At 42.9% G+C, this 20,227-nt stretch overlaps 1 protein-coding gene across 6 annotated transcripts in view; it reads right to left on the bottom strand.

Moving 5' to 3' along the window:
* Positions 1–4,202: 4,202 nt before the first annotated feature.
* The window catches only part of FBXO34 (F-box protein 34), an 81,181-nt gene continuing 65,156 nt past the window's right edge, over positions 4,203–20,227 (bottom strand). For all 6 annotated transcript variants that reach the window (XM_022570503.3, XM_022570508.2, XM_022570504.2 and 3 more), the window contains one exon: positions 4,203–7,452. In XM_022570503.3, coding sequence (XP_022426211.2) covers positions 5,304–7,452 — 2,149 coding nt within the window. In that variant the 3' untranslated portion in view covers positions 4,203–5,303. The remainder of the gene's footprint in view (positions 7,453–20,227) is intronic.

Genomic DNA, 20,227 nt, shown 5'->3' with positions numbered 1-20,227 from the left:
GCAGCAGAATCATGCTTGGCTGCCCATACAGGAGGCTTGGTGAGGTAGAGCAGAGAAGGCCAACAGCTCAGTCCCAGAATACGGAAGCCGGGTGTGCCCAGGCCTGGCTCCATCTCTATCCTCCCACTGGACTGCAAACACTCAGTTATACAAACGGGCCATTTCCCCTTCTAATGGACAGGGGACCAACACAAATACAACTTCGCTCTACATTTTACTGATTGGCAACTAATTGATTTTGAATCTGTATCAGCCTCTTCATACTACTTAATAGACATCTGAAAACAGTTGGTAAAGCAGCTGTTTGATTTTCTGATGGGGGGCAGAGGGTGGACATAAGGGAGGGAAATAATTTAAACAGCACAAGTGATTCTGCCCCAATTAACTAGATGATGCGATCTGCTATGCCCCGAGTCTTGGTGTCTGTACACTGCTCATCATTCAGCAAGAACAAGTCCTTTTTTTTTTTTTTGCGGTACGCGGGCCTCTCACTGTTGTGTCCTCTCCCGTTGCGGAGCACAGGCTCCGGACACGCAGGCTCAGCGGCCATGGCTCACGGGCCCAGCCGCTCCGCGGCATGTGGGATCCTCCCGGACCGGGGCACGAACCCGCGTCCCCTGCATCGGCAGGCAGACTCTCAACCGCTGCGCCACCAGGGAAGCCCCAAGAACAAGTCCTCTTACAGGACTTACACATTTCCCACCACTGTACCTGGTGTATATCATTCTCTGCTGGGTGGGTGATGGACACACAGGACTTCCAAGAGTAATTTCAGCTTTGTGCCATTCTCCCCCTAAATGCTAACTTTAGAACCTAATCCCTGCTGGGTTTTATCATTCCAAAGAGAAAAACAAAACATTTAAGTAAAGCTTTCTAATTTTAAACTTTTATAGCCCCAAAAGAATCTTAATCCAAAAAGAATTTGAAACAACGGATCCCAAAGTTAATTTGTTCTGAGGCCTGTTCTTTGCAAACTGAAGAGGGGATGGGGGCCTTTGAGAGGCGAAGGTTTCATTTTGCTTTGTAAACAGAGGAGCACCACGTCTCCCCAGAGGTGTGGTGTAAGAGATGGCCATCTCCCTGCTCCCAGTCCCCTCCCAGCTATCAACTTCAGTGGTCCTGCGCCTCTAAAATAACACCCAGGTCAAACAAACCACCTAGAAGAGGGTTGCTACCTAACTGTGGGTTCTGCTTAAACCAGTTAGGTGTAAATACACTTGTAAGTCCCCAGAGGGTTCATAACCACAGTGATGTTTGCTGTTCCTGTGAGGTTATGCAAACAGCAGCTATGGCCACACACTTAGGTGCATGTCAATAGAAGGTACTGCACATTTCCCACAAAGATACTCTCACCCATCTTGGAGATTGCGACTCTAGCTTGTTTGAACCCAAAGGAAAACCCGGGATAGAAACTGTCAGATTCCCTGAGTGCCAGTCGCTGTGCACAGCAGAGAACGCCTTTACGTAAATGCAGCGTGGTACCTGACGGTAAGAGCTAAATAACATCAGCTCCGGTTACTGGTGCAGTCTACAGTGCACGGCGGCATTTTAGCGCAGACTGGCTTTGTGCTGTTTTTGAGGTAGGCTGTGGGATGCAGGAGAGGAGGAGTAGCCAGCCTGCTGAGTAAAGAAGGAATAGAGGCTATTGAAGCCACGGAAAAACGCCCGGGAAGACCCACATAATAGGAATAGTGTCTGAGGCCAGTCCATAAAGGTTGGCAGGGAGGCTCTGACAAGTCCAAGTTAGAAGGGTGGTTGGACAGAGTCCAGGAAGGGGCTCCTAGATCAAGCTTAACCATCAGTTCACAGCCTTCTGCAGTCAGAAAGCCCAAAGCAGCTGCTGCCAGGGAAGCCACGGCAAAGCCCAGAACATATCAAATGCGCAACTGACAGTTACCCAGCAAAACTCCTAGGGCTGCTGTGGAAGTGACCCCAACCAAGAAAGCTCCCGTGGGACCAGCTGTGGCCAGAGGAAAGGATCCTCCCAGATCCCCTCATCCCCCTTCAGGTTTCTCACACTAGATTGAGTTACAGTAGAGCCCAGAGCAGTCAGAACCTGCCAGCACCCCTCACATCAAGATGACGACTGGAAAGGAATATAAACATTTTATGGAGGGTGTGTACTGGGTGTGAGGCACTGAGGGGTGGCATTGACCAAGCTGCCCTGCATGAGCCCCAAGTGGAGGGGGCTCCATACACCAAAGAGGCGGTGGTGGTAGAGAGGTACCTAGAGGCACCGTGCAGCCAACCAAGGTGAACAGGACGGGGCAGGGGACGCAAAGGACACGCCTCCTGCGCACAGGCTGTCAGTGTGTTCGTTAGGGCAGGGAACGTGGCCAGTTGTGAATGAGCCTTTCACATGACCATTTTAATTCCAGAGTCGTTTTGACAAGGCCTGAAGAAAAAGTTATAATCTTGGCCCTTTTTCCCTTTCCAGTTCATCCCTGCCTGGTATCTGGTCTCATTCACTGAGCAGGGAACAAAGCCAAACTGCCCCAGGGATTGGGGGCAGGGAGCTGCTGACTCTTCCACATTTCCTCTGGCTCTGCATTTTCTTTCAAATGGTAAAGTGAGGGGTGGGAGAGAATCTAGGCCAGGTGTATCAGACCCTCTGAGCAAAAGCTGAAGGGGTAAGAACCCTTTACTTGGGTCCCCATGGGCATGGAGTTGGGCTGAGCCTAGGCTCTTCGAGCCCACATTCTTACTTCCTTTCTTGTGAGTCTAGGATTCTCCAGCCACGCAGGAAGGCAGGTAGCACTGCACTGTTGCAGAAGTAAAACGTGAGCTGGTTTCCCCAGCTTGGCACTAGGGGGCTCTGAAGCACAGGATCTTTCTCCTAAGGGGAACAGCTACACTTGCCTAGAAATGAAGACCAGGGTGCCCTTGGGCCCCACCTGCCAAAATCCTCTTGTCATTCACACAGACACCCCTGGGAAGTGGGTCTCGCATCACGGTTCAAAAGGGATCTTCAGTGATTTCTGAGAACCCCAAGAACTGCATGCCAAGATGGGGTTAGGGCATAATTCTTCCTGTCCTCTGCTCTTGGTCAGTTCAGGCCGTCGCAGACTCACAGCTTGTGTCCCACGTGAAAACCACATCTAGAATGGCTGACTTGAGAAAACCACCTGGGCACATGTAGAAGAACCAAGAGCCAATAACAATGAAAGCTGACATTCCACACACCAAGCTGTGCACGTCTGTGCACCAAGCTGTGCAAGTCCTGGATGTGCACGTCTCCTTTAATCCTAAATTAGGAGTCAAAACAAACCTATTAGGAAGGTACACACAGAGATTGCCAGTTTAGAGCAAACCACAGCGGAGGACGACAAGCACTGGAAACTTCAGCCCGGGGGATGGAAAGCATTCTCACGTACCTTGGCTGGGGTGAGTCATGAGGAAGGACACCGACACCCTGAAGGGGAAGTCAGCCTTCGCAGCCTCTCCTGGTCCTGTGTCACAGACAGGCTCCAGCCGAGCATGTCGGAGGTAGCATGGCGATGTGCCTGCAGGGCAGACTTGTTCAGCATCCAGACAGTTTTCAGTTTGTCCCCCCTCTTCAGGCAGGAGCAGCTACTGCCTAAGGATAAGGTAAGAAAGAAGCTTCTCTGTGGCCACATACCACCTCAGCCACAGGTGAACCTGGCTCCTGGACTCCAGCCCTGCCCCACTCTGCTTGGCAGCCCTGGCCAAAGCCTACTCCACCTTTCCATCTTTCACCTGTGGGACCACCAGAGCCTTCACTCATCACTCTCAAGACAGCCCCACCCCTGGCACACCTACCATTGCTTCTCCACAGCCCAGAGCTGATGCAGCTCCAAGGCTTTTTTGGTGGGTATCAATTTCAAGCCAACCTAGCTTCTAGGTCCTCCACTGCAGCTTTCTGGGGCCAGATAGCTTCCAGCCCTGCCAAGTGTTACATGATGACTTCTAAACAATTAACTCATTACGCATAGATAATAATACCTCATCCAATAGGAAATACAGAGGGTGCTGGGCAGACAACAAATTCAAACTAAGTGTTAAAGGGTTGCAAAAATGTAAGCTCATAATGTTAAGTGAAGATGGTCTCTTTCCAGTGGTAGAAAAGAATTCTCTCTCCCCTTCCAACAACTCAAATTTTTTTTTTTAATTCTTAGGATTCAGTTCACAATATCCCTCATCAATATTACCTCAAAAAAGAAAACACATCTGCAAAACTCAGGTCCCATTTAAGATGCATGTTTTTATTGAAGTTAAAAAAAATTTGTAACCAGACAGAAAGAATAAAATAGACAAGAATGTTATAATCTGACTATATAATATTCTCTCATTCTTGGCGAATCACTAAAATATAACAAAGGATTGTTCTCTATGCTAGTTTTTTAAGGTTGTCCAGTTAAACCATTATTTGGTATCCTTTCAACAGGTTAACCTCTTAACTATTTAGAGTTTCTTCTCAGAAACATTCATATATTATACAGAAAACATTCATAGTTTATTTGGGAAACATTCATATTTTATACAAATTTGAGACGAGACCAAAAAAACAAAAAACCAAAAAAAATCCACACAGTTGTAGCTGCAACACTATCCTAGCTGCATTGTGGCGATTATGTTCAGTCAGCTGTCCGCTATTTACAACTGGATTTTAATAGTGTTATTTACAGAGGGGCCAAAAGCACTCGTCTAAAGTAAAGGCGCTCGGGTTTAATGTGCACTTTCATAGCCCTATGAAAACACAACCATTATATACACTGTAAACACCACAGGGCATGAAATCCGTCTCCAACCACAAACATCAGTCTCACAGATCAAGCATACAAGGTCTAAGGTAAGGTGCCTAACTTTTCTTTGTAAGCATACTTTTCACCCAACAGTACTGCTATTCTCTTCATAGGACACTATTCACTTATTTCAGATATGGTGCCAGTGCTCAAAACATGCCCAGAACCCCTTTTTGGGGATTGCCTGCATAGTCTGCGATGAACTCTGCTGAACATTCTTGACGGTGGCAAGTCTTCTTTGAACAATCCTTTGAAGAAGGATTTGATTTGGGAAAACAGGCATAGTTATTCACAGCCAAGTGGATCAAACTGTGGGATACAACCCTGGATCAAGCATGAGGCACCACTATAAAACGATGAGACCGATTTTCTTGTACAGCTTGTAAATTCAGAGATTTAAGATGCCTGAGCAATGGCGGTCCTGATGGAGTAGCAGAGGTTCTCCTGGAACGAAGACTGAGAGGCAACACTCACTGGAACGGCATGTCTAGGTGGTGGTTTGCAGTTTTAAAAATCAGTCCGTTGCCTCGCACATAAACTTTAGTACTCCTCTTCAGTTTCAGTCCCTTTTGCTTTCTTATGGATTGCCCGATTAAAGCTATGGCAAGCAGGGACCCAGTGATTGTCATGAAGCCCCAGCTTACAGCCAGGGAAGCCCTTCTGAGACCGGTGGCAGCACATCCAGTATCCCGGCCCATAGGGCAATGCCTGGCAATAGGGCTTGGGGTGCCACCGGCACAGGGACACATCCCCTTTCACATATTTTTTCTTGCACTGCTTGCACGGATCCTCTCTATAGCGTGGATCCCGAACCCAGCGAGAATCTGCTGGCCTGATATTGTAATATTCAATGATAAACTTGAAATAGCAGCAGGTACATTTAAGAGCCACTAAACTCTTAGTGGGAAGTAACCTGAAGATTTTCACCATAATGTGGTGGGGCAGAAAAGCCATGTACTGCTGAGGCTCCAAAAGCTGCTGGATTTTAAACCTGGTCTCCAGAAAGTCATGCGACACCTGCTTCTTCCAACTGGATGCCTCAAGCACTGGTAATGTACTTTCCACAGAAGCCAGCGGGACAAATGAATCAGCCGAGACACTCTTTTCCTCAGATGCACTGTCACCCTCTGCAGCATCCTCAAGCTGACTGGCCTCGGAAGACTCTTCTGCTGTGCTTTCATTCAGCTGGGCACAGCCCGACTGGTGCTGACCAGATGGCAAAAAAAACAACATCCCTGGAAGTGGGTCTTCGCAGGACTTTGAACTGGAAGCCTGGTCTTTCTCTACCTTGGACACAGTGATACTAATGCACAAAGATTCTTTTCTTCTCTGATCAGGATTTTGGCTAGCAAGAGGCACAAGCTCTTCACTCATACCATCAATAGCATCGGGGGGCAATTCAATGGCTTGGGGACAGGTGCGAGCAGGAAAAGGTGACCCAACAAGTTCCTCTGTCATTTCCACATCATGTGTATTGCTGTTTTTCATGGCAGTCTGCTGATCTGGCTCTAATTCTGCACCGTCCGTGTGCAAACTCACACCTGCTGGCAATGAGGGACAGCCCCGAGGAGCGCCGTCCCAGGCCTGGTCCCCCTTGGGAGAACAATGGTCAGCTCTTAAGGGGCCACAGTCCACAGATACAGACCCCACAGTTTTCACCTGAGTGTCAGGTACCTCCAAGGCGCCTTTGTTTGTTTTGCTTTCCTCAGCCTGGGTGCCATTCACAAGCAACACGCGGCCCACATTGCGACGGAAGCTGTTATTCCTCGAGAGGCTCCCAGGCTCACGCTGGCTCTGCTGCTTCAGGCACTCGGACTCCAGCCTGGCTACCATGTCAAGGACACGGACTGGCTCACTCTGTGGTTCACCAACCTCAGGATTTCTCCTTTCCATGGGTTCTTCACATGCTCCTGGGGCAGACAAGGGCTCGGGGGCTGGGGGCACACCTCTGGATTGCCCGGAAAACCGCACCACAGCAGGTGAGTTAGTGCAGTTTTTCGCACAACTGGCTAGCAGAGCACTGGCTCTTTGCTCGAGGAAGGCAACCATTTGTATGACCGACAAAGGCCTCCCGGCATAGACTCCGTCCCCGTTGTCACTCACGTAATGCACAGAACAATGCTCGATGCCACACGCAAAAGGCTCAGGTTGGTAGCATCTGCTGTTGACTTCCTTCATCCTTTCTAACTGTATCTTGACTTTTTTAAGATCCCCTGATTTTTTCCTTCTTTTAGTAGCTCTCCCATCAATATCCCAGGAGCTTTTTATTTTCATAGATCCTATTCTATTACTACACTGGTGGGCTGCAAAGAATGCAATCTTTTCCTTGGTATTTCCCGGTTTCACAACAGCCCAGATATCAAGTGGCCCTTCCCCTTCCTCACCCTGGTGGATTGTTGCAGACGATGCATTCTTCTTGGGTTTAACATTCACGCTGCTCTCTTCAGGACTGTTCCCACTCATACTGCACAGGACATTTGGAGAAAGGATTCCAAGAGGCTTTCGAGATGATGCTTTACCAAGAGAGGCTGAAGGAAAGACACTTGGTTTCATACAGCTAGCTTTGCATTTTTCATCATTTATAGCTTGTTGGTGGCTCACAGGAGTTCTCAGAGTTTCCTTGCTGATTTCCAAAGGTCGCACTTTCTTCTGGAGTTTCCAGTATGGCTTTAGGTGCATAACAGAGGCTCTACAAGGAGGAAATACACATTTGATTAAGATACTAATTTCATTTTTAGAAAAGCTTTTTTTTTTTTAAACTTACACTCAGATGGTTCTAGCAAGTAATAGAAACATTTTCTATCAGTTCACTAAATCTTTACCAACTCTCATTTCAGCTAGTTTTTAACGTACAAATCAAGAACAACAAAAGCAAAAATAACTACTTTCCATGGTATACAGACCAGAAAATAAATGGGTGAATTTCAGACTGACATTAGTTAACATTCTATACATAAAATTAGTGCTTTAAATGTAAAGAAAATTGAACTTACTAAAAACACTCAAGGGTCAGTACAAGGCACAGTAAAGAAGAAATGAAAGTATAAAAGGAACCCATCCAGAATCTCTAGTATAGTAACACTATTTCTTTCTAAGTAATCAAAACTAGCATTTTATTGATTGCAAAACAGTCTATCAAAATTGTTACATTGCTTTCTAAGCTATTCCCATACTGTTGAATATTTTAGATATCTGTATTTTCACTTGTCTGCTTATGTTGCTTTGCCCATCTATTAGTGTTGATTTTCTAAACAATGTACTTGTGTAAGCTCTTAACTGTTAAATTTTCTGCAAATTAAATACAAAGCCCACAATCTTTATTAATTCACTAGTTCAGAAAAACAGTGCCTGTTTTGTCCCCTGGCTAGGGGTGGAGATGGTAACCACTTTAGAAATTATAAAGATGATTGATTACATGCAGAGACATGTGTTCTAGTCCTTGTCATATCACTAATTAGCTAGACAGGGTGATTTTACCTTGGGTAAGTCACTTCCTCTCTGGGTCTGAGTTGAAATGCTAACTGAGGGGTTGGAATACTAGATTATTTAATGATTTTGTCAATTTGTATGTCAAAATATCCCACTGCTACACAGAACACCTGGACTGAGGAAAAAGTGTCTCGTAGGGATGCCTGGTCTCCTACAAAGTAAACCTACAGACCAAAATAAACATCTGCAGCCACAGCTGTGGAGCAACAGCAAGAGCTTTCACAGGTCTAAGCACATGGGCTCTCACCCACTCTCGCTCCTGGGGACAAAGTCTAAGACACACACATTGGGCAAGCCAGCATATCACTTTCTCATTCGCTCCATAACGTTCACCCAGTGCCTGCAATGCGGCAGCCTCCATGGGAACTGCTTTCAGGTATCAGTTTTATTCATCAAGAATGAAAGTGATCATCCAGAACAAATTTACCTTTCACTTCAAATTTAATTCCTAGAGTCCAGTCTCAGCTAAAAGAAGAAATATGGATATGAATACCTTCTAGCTAGGTAAACAGAAATCTTACTTTTAAGGCACACGAAGTACCTTTTAAAAGATACCCCTGAAATAGATCAGATTGATTTGTTTCTGATCTTTAGCAATTATATTCTACATCTGTTGAGATCTCCCCCCTTTGTGCACTACAGCATTTTTAATAGCTTTATATTTTATAGAATTACAGAAACATTATATTCTATATCTATAATTTAGTCTTATAAAAAGAGCCACCCAGAATTCTTCAAGAACAAGATAAAGATATATGAATAAAATAAATGAATAAAAGAGGCACATCTAGTGCCATCTCCCTGTCAACAATTTTCTGGTTTTTCATATCCCTTCAATCCCTGTCTAAGTGAAATCTAAGAAATGGAGGTTGTTGAAAAATCCAATTAATTCTCACATAATGATCTCATTACAGAATGTCTGTGAATAAATTTAAACTTCAGCAATGTGTGTGCCATTCTGCATCACACAATATGTTTTCTTTGCATTCCTCCCCCACAAATTATTTTAGGTGCCATTATTGATAGACAGCAACATTTGGAAGAAACTAATGTGATTGCAGATGGCTTTTGTTTGCGTATATTAACCTGTAAAGTCAGCTCAACTGATAAATTACTAATAGACAAGGTTTCAGCGGGATTAAAACAGGAGATGATCCCATGGAACAAAAGTGAAGACAGGTACAACAGCGAATGAAAAAAGCCAGTAAGGTCATTCGATGCAACCAGGGTGACTGCTGGAGGGTGAGTGGTGATTCTGTGCGACCCCCCAAAGGAAGCAGAACCTTTAGGCACAGGCTCACGTCCTCCACTGGCTGAAGGATGGCTGGAGTATTAACCTCTCCCCCTTCCTGTGCTGGGCTTGAAGGCCCTGAGACAGAAAAGTGCTGGCAAGACTCAAAGAAACGGCAAAAATCTGAGTCTGGGTTGAAATCAGTGGTGGACCATGAGGATATGATGCAGAGCATCAAGGGCATCTACTGCAAAAATTCATAAAATAAAAACTTTACATCTCTAACAGATTACATCAGATGGTGGTGCTTTCCCCACCCCTCCAACTCACCCCCTCAAATACAGACAGGCACTGCAGAAAGCTCCAGCCAGGTTTCCATGGTTGCCAATCTCTTCGCACAGGAGTATTTTAAAAGTTCGCCACGATAAAGTCCTGCTTTATTAAAGTCCTGCTTTAATGCAGGGTTATAGCACCTACCCACACATGAGTGTTCATTAGACACTCAGAAATGTCCTTGTAAAAAGTTAAGATCCCTGGGCCCGTTGAATCAGAATTTCTGGGACTGGGCCAACAATCTGTTTTTTGTTTGTGTTTTTTGAATATTTATTTATTTATTTTGGCTGCGCCAGGTCTTAGTTGCACGGCACGTGGGATCTTTAGCTGCGGCATGTGGGATCTAGTTCCCCAACCAGGGATCGAACCTGGGACCCCTGCATTGGGAGCCCGCTGTCTTACCCACTGGACCATCAGGGAAGTCCCTGTTTTTAACCTTAGATTTAATTCGGAAGGGAACTTAAAGGTCATGTGTTAGGGCTTCCCTGGTGGCGCAGTGGTTGAGAGTCCGCCTGCCGATGCAGGGGACACGGGTTCGTGCCCCGGTCCGGGAAGATCCCACATGCCGCGTGCCCCGGTCCGGGAAGATCCCACATGCCGCAGAGCGGCTGGGCCCATGAGCCATGGCCGCTGAGCCTGCGCGTCCGGAGCCTGTGCTCCGCAACGGGAGAGGCCACAACAGTGAGAGGCCCGCGTACCGCAAAAAAAAAAAAGAAAAAAAAAGGTCATGTGTTAGATCTAAGCATGTCAGGGGAGTTCTGGATGTGGGCTGGGGGCTGGACTACTGACAGGGGTGAGGTGGAACTGCCCAACAAAAAGCCGATGGGACAGTCCATGCTGAAGCGTAAAGACAGACCCATCTTCTGACCTGTTATTCTCTTCAAAACACCAAAAAAGTCAATGGCCATGTTATTGCCAAATTTCCTCTCCAACTCCAACTCCTCAGTTTCTTTGACACTGCTTTCCCAGCTCTCTTCTTCTCCAGCCTTTAAGCACTGATGTATTCCTCAGAGTTCTTTCTTTTTCTAGACCATTATTACTCTTAAGCTATATATCTAAGTCACCTCATAGTTTTAATGACCACAGATTCATGACTCCCCAGAGGTATGCTCTCCCAGACGTCATATCCTATGACATGCCTAACAGACATACTCACCTGGATGACAAAAAGAATCTCAAAAATCAAAATGACTATTTAATGACAGCACCAAGTACCTGGTCAACCAAGCCAGAAAGTTGAGTCACTTCGATTCCTCCTCCCATCCAATCACCAAGTCACCCTCCCTTCTTGTTCATCCCTAGCACAACTGCCCTAGTTTTAGCTGTCATATCTTACCTTTGCTACACTGTCGTTAGATACAGGAAAGCCTAACCTCCTCATCCATGAAATGCAAGGTCATGGAGCCCACCCCAGCCAACCTATCACAGCTTCACTCCTGCCCTACCATAATTCACACTTTGGAAGCTTGTTCACAGACCATTACCACAGGACCAAGTAGATGAAGGCCGATCGTATCACCTAATACACAAATTTTAAGGCAGGCAGAGCCATAAAACTAACGGAACAGCTTCCAACTTTTTTCATACTAACTGCCACCCATTTCTTTCTATCCATTCATTATCTGAAATTTACTAAACACTCTGGGTTGGATATTAGTGTTGCAATTATGAATAAGACATAGTTACTGCCCTTAAGGAGACAGAAGATCAAATAGGCAATTACGACAGCATGTGATATGTGTTATAAGGATAGTACAGGTGCCGAGAGTCCACGAGGGGAGGAAGGGGGAAGGAGAGGACAGAGAAGGAAGGAGTGTATGAAAGGAAGAGAGGAGACCACCAGCACCAAGCTTAGTCTTGAGGGTACAGAAACAGGTCAGAAAAGCCCTGAAGGAAGATAAACAAAGTCCTAAAAACTCAAAAGGTAGGTGAGGTAGGTGAGAAATAATCAAAGTCCCAGCTAAGGTGGACAGACAGAAGTAAATGGGTTAGAAAGGAAGAACAGGCAGGATTTTAGCTACTGATTATAAATGGAGGTTGAGGGAGTGGAGTCAAGGATGAGTCCTCAAGGCTACAGCAACTGGACGAAGAGTGCTACCTTTTAGTGAGATGGTGACAAAGGTAGCTGAGCAGATTTGGAGCAGGGGAAACGGTAAGTTCAGTTTTTAAAAAATGCTGCATGCAAGCTAGAGATACCTAATAGGCAGACTGACACAAGTCTGGCCAAGAGAAATATGAGGAAAGGAACAAGACAGTTGTGACAGAAATTCAATGAGGAAAAGGTTTTCTGGACAGAGATTACGTATGTCTTTTTCCAAAATTTTCACAATGAACATATATTGCATATATTACCGTTATAATAAGAAAAAATGTACATAAAAATAAAGAGCAATCACACACCCTAGCAAGGTCATATAAAGAATTCTGTCTGGGGGAATCGCCTGGCAGTCCAGTGGTTAGGACTCCATACTGTCATTGCCGAGGGCCCAAGTTCAATCCCTGGTTGGGGAACTAAGATCCCACCAGTCACGCGGCGTGGCAAAAAAAAAGGAAAGGAAAAAAGAGTTGTGTCCAGTTAGTGATGGAGACCCCTGGTGACTCTGCTGTGAGGAATTGCAGTGGGTGAGTAGGGCAGAGCCAAAAATTCAAGGTGAAGGAGTGAATGGAAGGTGAAACAGTGAACGTTAGCAGCTTTTTCACAAAGTTTGGCTATAAAGGAGAAAGTCTTTGTACATACCTGTCACCTTAAATCCTTTCCAGGAATAAATTGAGATATAATAATGAATCAATTAAAACTTGAACAACTTTCCTCCAGTAAAGACCAAAATCTTGCTTTCAAATAATTCCAGTATTCTTTATTGACTCTTAATTTCTGATTTCAGCTCAAAAAAGCTGGAAAAACTCTAACCTAAACATATTGTACAATCCAAAAATTAAGCCATGGGAAAGAATTTAACTTTGCAAAAAGGCCTAGATAAATGCTTAAGTCTAAAGAATCACACTAACTCTAGTCTATAGAGGACTGAACTTGATCAATGAGGAATCAAATGGTAATATGCGATCAGAATAGGGGAAAGGACGAGATTTCTCTTAGTGCTAACAGACTTCGTGCTAATAGGAGCCTAACATCGAAGGCCTGTTTCCTAACTTGTCACTCCTAGTCCACAGCCTTGCCCATCTAAACAGGCTAGAAGATAAGGTGTTTCCTTTTTCTTTCTACTTTATTAAAGCTTCAGGAATGCTAATTCCAAAGAGGAGTCATTTATTAGTATAACTGGAGCTACTCTTTATTTACAAAAGGTTAGAGGAATAAACATAGAATAGTCCCTGAAAGATCCCTCCCATGATACCTTGAGAGGGGAAAAAAAGTGTACAGTAAATAAATCACTGTTTCTTTAAAAACATAAAAGCTTCCAGAGAACATCTTATGACCGCCTTCTTCACTGGACCATTATAGAAACGATAAGCAACTTCAACAAAGTACTCCACGTATATAAACAAAATTCTTGTTTTTTGCAAATGAGGTGACAGAGCTAATATGACTTTTGAAGCCCCACAGGTAGATAGTAGAAGAATTAAGATTAGAATCAGATAAGTCTCCCGGATCTATATTTTCCTTGCTTACAAAAATAAATAAAAATTAAAATCCTAGGTTCAATCATGACACAAATAGAATTAAATAATTCTGACAGCATCTATTCAAAGAGCTTCTATCTTTCAAACTGGGGTCAGTTTTTCTTAAGTGCCACATAAAACCTCTACACAGAACTGTGATGATGTAAAGCAGACATATCATATAACGTAAGAAGCCACACCAATTTAAAAGTATGTAGAAACTGCCCCTATGGCTATTAAAGCAGAAAAAATGCCAACACCGGGAGGGTGTGAATACAGGCGGAGACATAAGAAAAGACTCTCATTAACCTCTAAGCACTGACAGAATGCACCCAACTCTCAGAGTACCTTAACAATAAAACAGAACAAACTCTAAGCCAGAAAAGACGGTATTTCTCAAACTGAGTTCCAAAATATTGGGGACTGGCTTTTTTCCGAGAGGGAGTTCACTCCTTTTTTTAAAGTAATATTACCTAAAAACATTTCATGGGAACTTTGAACTTCGCCTCAGGAGGATTAGATGGTTAGTAGTGCACAATTTAATGGAAAAATCCTTTACTGTCTGTTAATAGATACTGAATACAGAAAATAGCCTTTGGAAACACACATGCATGGTTTTCAAGAACTCACCACTCACAGTTTTCATCAATCTCAGAATTCACAATGGTATTTAAATATAAGACATACCTGCTTCATAGTTATCTGTAACATAGATGCTATATGATTTAAAACTTCCAGAAAATCAAGGTTTATGATGAACTTGATGGGACAACAAAGTATCTAAAACATCCTGAAAAGGTTACAAATTAAGAAGGGTAGCCACTACTTTGCTCTTCTACTATGACTGCAACAGAAGCAACACCTAACACATTTTAACTGTATTGCAAAATACTGATTTAGTGATATTATTCAAGTTTACATGGGACCCCTCCCCCCTTTTCTTAAAGTAAGGAGGAAAGGGAAGGGCCTGGAGGACAAAACACTCACTACAGCTGTTATCAATTATTAAATAACAATTGGGAATAGAGACAAATCGAAGTATTAGGTTTTGTTAAATTTACCATGTTGTGAACAGTAGTTCACAAAATTATTTCCTATTGCTCCTGTGACATAATGCCAAATACAAAACTCTGGCATATCACAATTTACTGCTATCTAAGGTGATAAGACATCTACTACTAGAATGAACATCAAAACAAATGAAACCTAATAAAAAGTTTAGCTCCCCCAAAATCATTAACGTATTTTGAAAAGTACACTGAGGATTACCAAGAAAATTTTGCTTCCACAAATTTTCAGATATTCAGCATTTCTGTTAAAACCCTACTGCTTATGTCGACTTAAAAAAAATGCACCATGTAAAAGTTGTGAATTAAGTTTTATTAGGGGACCTCACTGAGAACTACAGCCCAGGAGACAGCCTCTCAGATAGCTCTGAGGAACTGCTCCAGAAAGGTAAGGGAGGAACCAAGACGCATATATGTGGTTTATCAGCATGGGGGGGGCGGGGGGTGGAGAAGCCGTGCGGTTAAGCAAAAGATTACTGCTAATCACAAAGAACAGACATCTCAAGGGAATGCTTTCAGTGCTTTTCTATGTATGGGAAGATATAAGAAGCTGGGTTCACTGAAATTATTCCTTAGCTACACATCTTAACTATCTAGGTCCATGTGTCCAAAGCACAAAATGCCTCCTGTTTTTCTCCAACCTGAATTCCCCTCAGGCTAATGGCTTGATCCTCGTAGAAGGGGAACTGGAGCAGCATTCTTTGTTTACACTTATTTTTCCTATTCTAATATTTCTTACAGAAAACAAAGGAAAAAAAAACCTCTACTCTTTCACATAGAAAGCTGTTACTTCCTTGAGTGTGCTGATGCTTTTTTTAAACTTTGAAACCATCATTCTTCCATACATTTTTAAAAATATTTGGTTGCGCAGGGTCTTAGTTGCAGCATGTGGGCTCCTTAGTTGCGGCAGATGGGCTCCTTAGTTGTGGCATACAAACTCTTAGTTGCAGCATGAATGTGGGATCTAGTTCACTGACCAGGGACTGAACCCAGGTCCCCTGCACTGGGAGCGTGGAGTCTTATCCATTGCGCCAACAGGGAATTCCCTCCATATATATTTTTATAGAATATATATATATATATGTGTATATATATATATATATATATTTTTGTGTGTGTGTGTGGTACACAGGCCTCTCACTGTTGTGGCCTCTCCCATTGCGGAGCACAGGCTCCGGACGTGCAGGCTCAGCGGCCATGGCTCACGGGCCCAGCTGCTCCACAGCATGTGGGATCTTCCAAGACTGGGACACGAACCCGTGTCCCCTGCATCGGCAGGCGGACTCCCAACCGCTGCGCCACCAGGGAAGCCCAGAATTTATATACTTTTAAGGCAACAATTTTTGATATCATTTGCACATGCAGTACTTTCAAAGAACTAATCAGAGCTTTAACATATGCCCTATTTGATCAAAATGTAACTCAGACATAAGGATGTCATCCCCTTTAGGGAATAAATGTTAAAGATTCTAAGGCCAACCGTGAATGTAGTTCAAAAATCCATTAAGGTGCCAAATAACATTTCATATGAAAAAATCAGAGAATAGCAACTAATTCTCGAGTATAAATAAATGCAGCAACACACTGTGCTTGACTGCCAATGTACTCACACCACTCAGTCTCGGGCCTTGATCTTGAGCCAAGCACCTAACATAGCCCACTGGGCACAAGCTGGCCCATTAACAATGTTACAGACAACTAAATTTTATTTTATTTTTAATTTTTATTGGAGTATAGTTGATTTACAATGTTGCATTACTTTCTGCTGTACAGCAAAGTGTATTGGTTATACATATACATATACCCACTCTTTTTTAGATTCTTTTCCCATATAGGTCATTACAGAGTATTAAGAGTTCCCTGTGCTATACAGTAGATCCTTATTAGTTATCTATTTTATGTATTAGACATCTGAATTTTAAAATGGCTTATCCCCTCAGGAAGGGAAAAGGTAAAAAAAGTAAAACTTCAGGGTAACAAACGTTAAGGCATCAAGCAAAAGAGTTTGCTTGCATTATCAATGCAGACAAATGAACTGGCAAGTTAAGACTTCTGTCAGCAATCCTGGGTGGCGGTGGAAGGGGTGGGGGATTACTTCAGAAATAGGACCCACAGTGTTCATCAAAGAAATAAGCCTAAATCACAGTCCTGACTGTGCCCAGCTCTTTAGTAATTACTCTTCCTTCTACCACATCCCTCTAGAATCTGTTGAACCAAGACTGAAGTAGCAGTCTGCACTGGGTGGTTAAAGTACCTTTTGTTAAGAATTACCACTTGTAGAGAAAAGAAGTTTATGGTCAATAGAAAACTGAAAAAGTTGTTGCTTTGAGGCTGTTATTAGAGCTTACTGAAGCCAGTTTAAGTACTGAAGTTAAAAATGAGTATTTTTCCAGGGGTAAAAGTGAGAAATCTACACTACAGAAAACCAACCAACCATTAGGCACCAAGGAGCCCAAACTGTCACATTATTGGACAAAAACTACATATTGGGTTTTATGTACTTGTATAAGACATCTCATATAAAACCATTCCTTGAGTACACAGACGGTCTGTTCATCTTTGCAACCCCACAGCCAATCCCATTCTGCAGAATGTAACTAAATCTGGAGCTCCCAAACCAAATAGGAAGAAAGGTAATGGTTTATAACAAGATATAAAGAACTCAATTTCAGGGTTAACTTTGGGCCTTTAGAACCAGCTTTATATAAATCCAGAATCTGAAAAGAAGTCAGGGGGTTAAAAGAGCCCTTATAAGCCCTATCCTCTGGAAATTCCTGGATGTATGTATTTATTTAACATGGTTGTAATCATATTGTACATACAATGTTTTACTTTTCACCACAAATATCTTCCATGTTATTACACGGTCTTCAGACCCATCAACTGTAAATGTGTAAGTGCCAGAATATATTAAACCGTTCCCTCCAGCCCTGGATATTATAACGTAACATCTTCATGGATACAATCTCTTAAGCATTTAAGGGTATGTCCTTAGAAGATTCTCAGAAGTGGAATTCATGAATTAGAGTGTCACTATTTTTATGACTGGATATATCTTGCCCAACCATTTCCAAACAGGTTAACGCTAATTTACATTGCTACCACCACGAAAACCATGCCAGTTTTTTTTTTAATTAATTAATTAATTTGTTTGTTTTTATTTTGGGCTGTGTTAGGTCGTCATTGCTGTACACAGGCTTTCTCTAGTTGCAGTGGGCAGGGGCTACTCTTCATTGCAGTGCGCAGGCTTCTCATTGTCATGGCTTCTCTTGTTGCAGAGCACAGGCTCTAAGCACACAGGCTTCAGTAGTTGTGGCACATGGGCTCAGTAGTTGTGGCTCATGGGCTTAGCTGCTCCGCTGCATGTGGGATCTTCCCGGACCAGGGATCGAACCCGTGTCCCCTGCATTGGCAGACGGATTCTTAACCACTGTGCCACCAGGAAAGTCCCAACCATGCCAGTTTGATGACAAAGATTTGGTTATTTGAAGTGAATTGGTTTTGTGCCTAGAGAAAGAAATCAATGTAGAACTAGAGGTAAAAGATACAAATATGTGAGAATAATCTGTTTCTACTCTAGGATAATACTAGCTCTAACAGCTTTAAAATGTTTACTATGTGCCAGGCATTGTTCTAAACTCATAATTTCCCAAAAAAATTGGAAATTGTATACTCTTATTATCTCCAATTACTGATGAAGAACCCAAAGTAGAGGTGTGGAGGTTAAGGACTTGCCAAGATCACATAAGCACATCGAGGAGCATGAATGTGCACTGAGTCAGGAGCCAAAGGCCAGGCTCTTACCTACCACACTGTGCAACGAGGAAGAGAGCAGGTGAGGAACACGTGGATGGAGTAGGTACTCCTTAACAAGCTTATTCTCAGTGTCATGAATAAAGACTGAGAAGTCTGTGAAACAGCAGAATCTGGGCTATGGGTTCAATTTTGGATACTTGGGTTTGATCCCTTACTTAAAATTAATCTACTCATTTATCAAATATTTAATTTTCCTTGAAACAAGGTGTTGTGCTAGACCATGGGGCTTCAGTCTAAACAAAACTGATAGAACTCCTGCCCTCATGGCAAATTTGAGAAACACATCATTCCCTTAGCCTTTCATTCATTTCCAAATCTAAAAGTTTCTAAGGTATCGAATCAAGTTAGCAGTAGAAGCAGGCATCATTAGAAATATTTAAATTTATTTCTGACAAAGAGAAACTTCAAAAATTGAATGTAAGTGTGGTGGCCTGGAACAGAGGCCTAAGGACAGATGACATTACTGAATAAGGCTGGGCTGGAATGACTGTACACAACACACACAGAAGAATACACAAAGATACTGTTCTGGTGTTGATTTAAAATAGACCTACTTATAAAAATTAGTTCCATAAAGTGAGAAATGCTAGAGAATAAAAGAGACTGACATTAAGATATAACCATGGGCAAACGGGAAATTGTAAAAGGATAAAACAAATCAATAAAGAATAAGACCAATAAGAATAGAAATTAATATGTTCTGTTGAGATTTCATAGGTCGTACCATCTCTTTCAGGCACTAGATTATGTGAAGCTATACACAACACTTCATCACTTGTCCCAAAATGCACTGGGACAAAGAGAAATAGTTGCCTTGCTACACTTTTTATTGTCACTCAACTGCTACTTCATCATAAGTGTATTTAATCTGCTAGGGCTACCATACAGAACACCGCAGACGAGGTGCCTTAAACAACAGAACAGTTAGTTACTCCTCACAGCTCTGGAGGCTAGGAGTCCAAGATCAAGGTACGGGCAGGTTTGGCTTTGTTCTGAGGGCTTTCTCCTTGGCTTGCCAATGGTCGGCTTCTCACTGTAGCCTCACACGGACTTTCCTCTGTGCACACGGGTCCCTGGTGTCTCTCTTCTGTGCTCCAATTTCCTCTTCTTCTAAGGGCACCAGTTAGATTACATTAGGGACCACCCTATCTACCTCATTTTACCTTAATTACCTCTTTAAAAGCCCCCTCTCAATTCAGTCACATTATGAAGTACTGGAGGGGGGAGGGGTGTTAGGCTTCAAAAGATGCAGGTGGGAGGAGTGCACAATTCAGCCCGTAACAATGGGGTAAGTGTAAGGACTCACAGGTTAAAGTGTGATGTTTTAAGAACGCATAAAAGAAAAATAACAAGAAATAAAAATAACAAGAAAGCTATTTCAATTTGATCTCTGTATAACCTAAGATGGCGCTAAAGAACATTTCAAATGATTCAAGAGCTCACTGCTCCAATAGTAAACAGCTGGACAGTCTTCTAACTTTCTGCAAAATATGTCTGGAAGGGAAAAATGTCATCATTCCTATCAATTAAAATCTTTTTTATACAGAATACAGTGGTTATTAGCCATTTTGCAGTCCCCATAAGCACTTTGAATATTCTGATGAAAATAAAGAGGCCTCTCCTGAGTAAAGGGCACTTATCTACAAAGTTTGGCATCATTGTTTCAGGAGATTTACAAACCACACCTCCCTGAAGTTCATCAGGGTCCATGGATTCAGGTTAAAGAGGACTGTCCTAAAGGACCCCTTACTGTCTAAATTAAAAACCAAATTTGTCCAAAAATGGAACAAAACAGTTGAAATTGAGATTATCTTGAAAAATACAGGATATGTGATAATCATTTACATTTAGCTACTTCCCAAAGGCCTGGAAGTAGCTAATGATCAACCAAATAATATCAGAATAAATTTTAA

The sequence above is a fragment of the Delphinapterus leucas genome, chromosome 2, assembly GCF_059928025.1.
Source record: "Delphinapterus leucas isolate spDelLeu-1000000601 "Yukka" chromosome 2, BTC_Dleu_Yukka2, whole genome shotgun sequence".
Lineage (NCBI taxonomy): Eukaryota > Metazoa > Chordata > Mammalia > Artiodactyla > Monodontidae > Delphinapterus > Delphinapterus leucas.
Note: the sequence above shows the minus strand (reverse complement) of the source record. Positions and strands in the feature narration are given on the sequence as shown.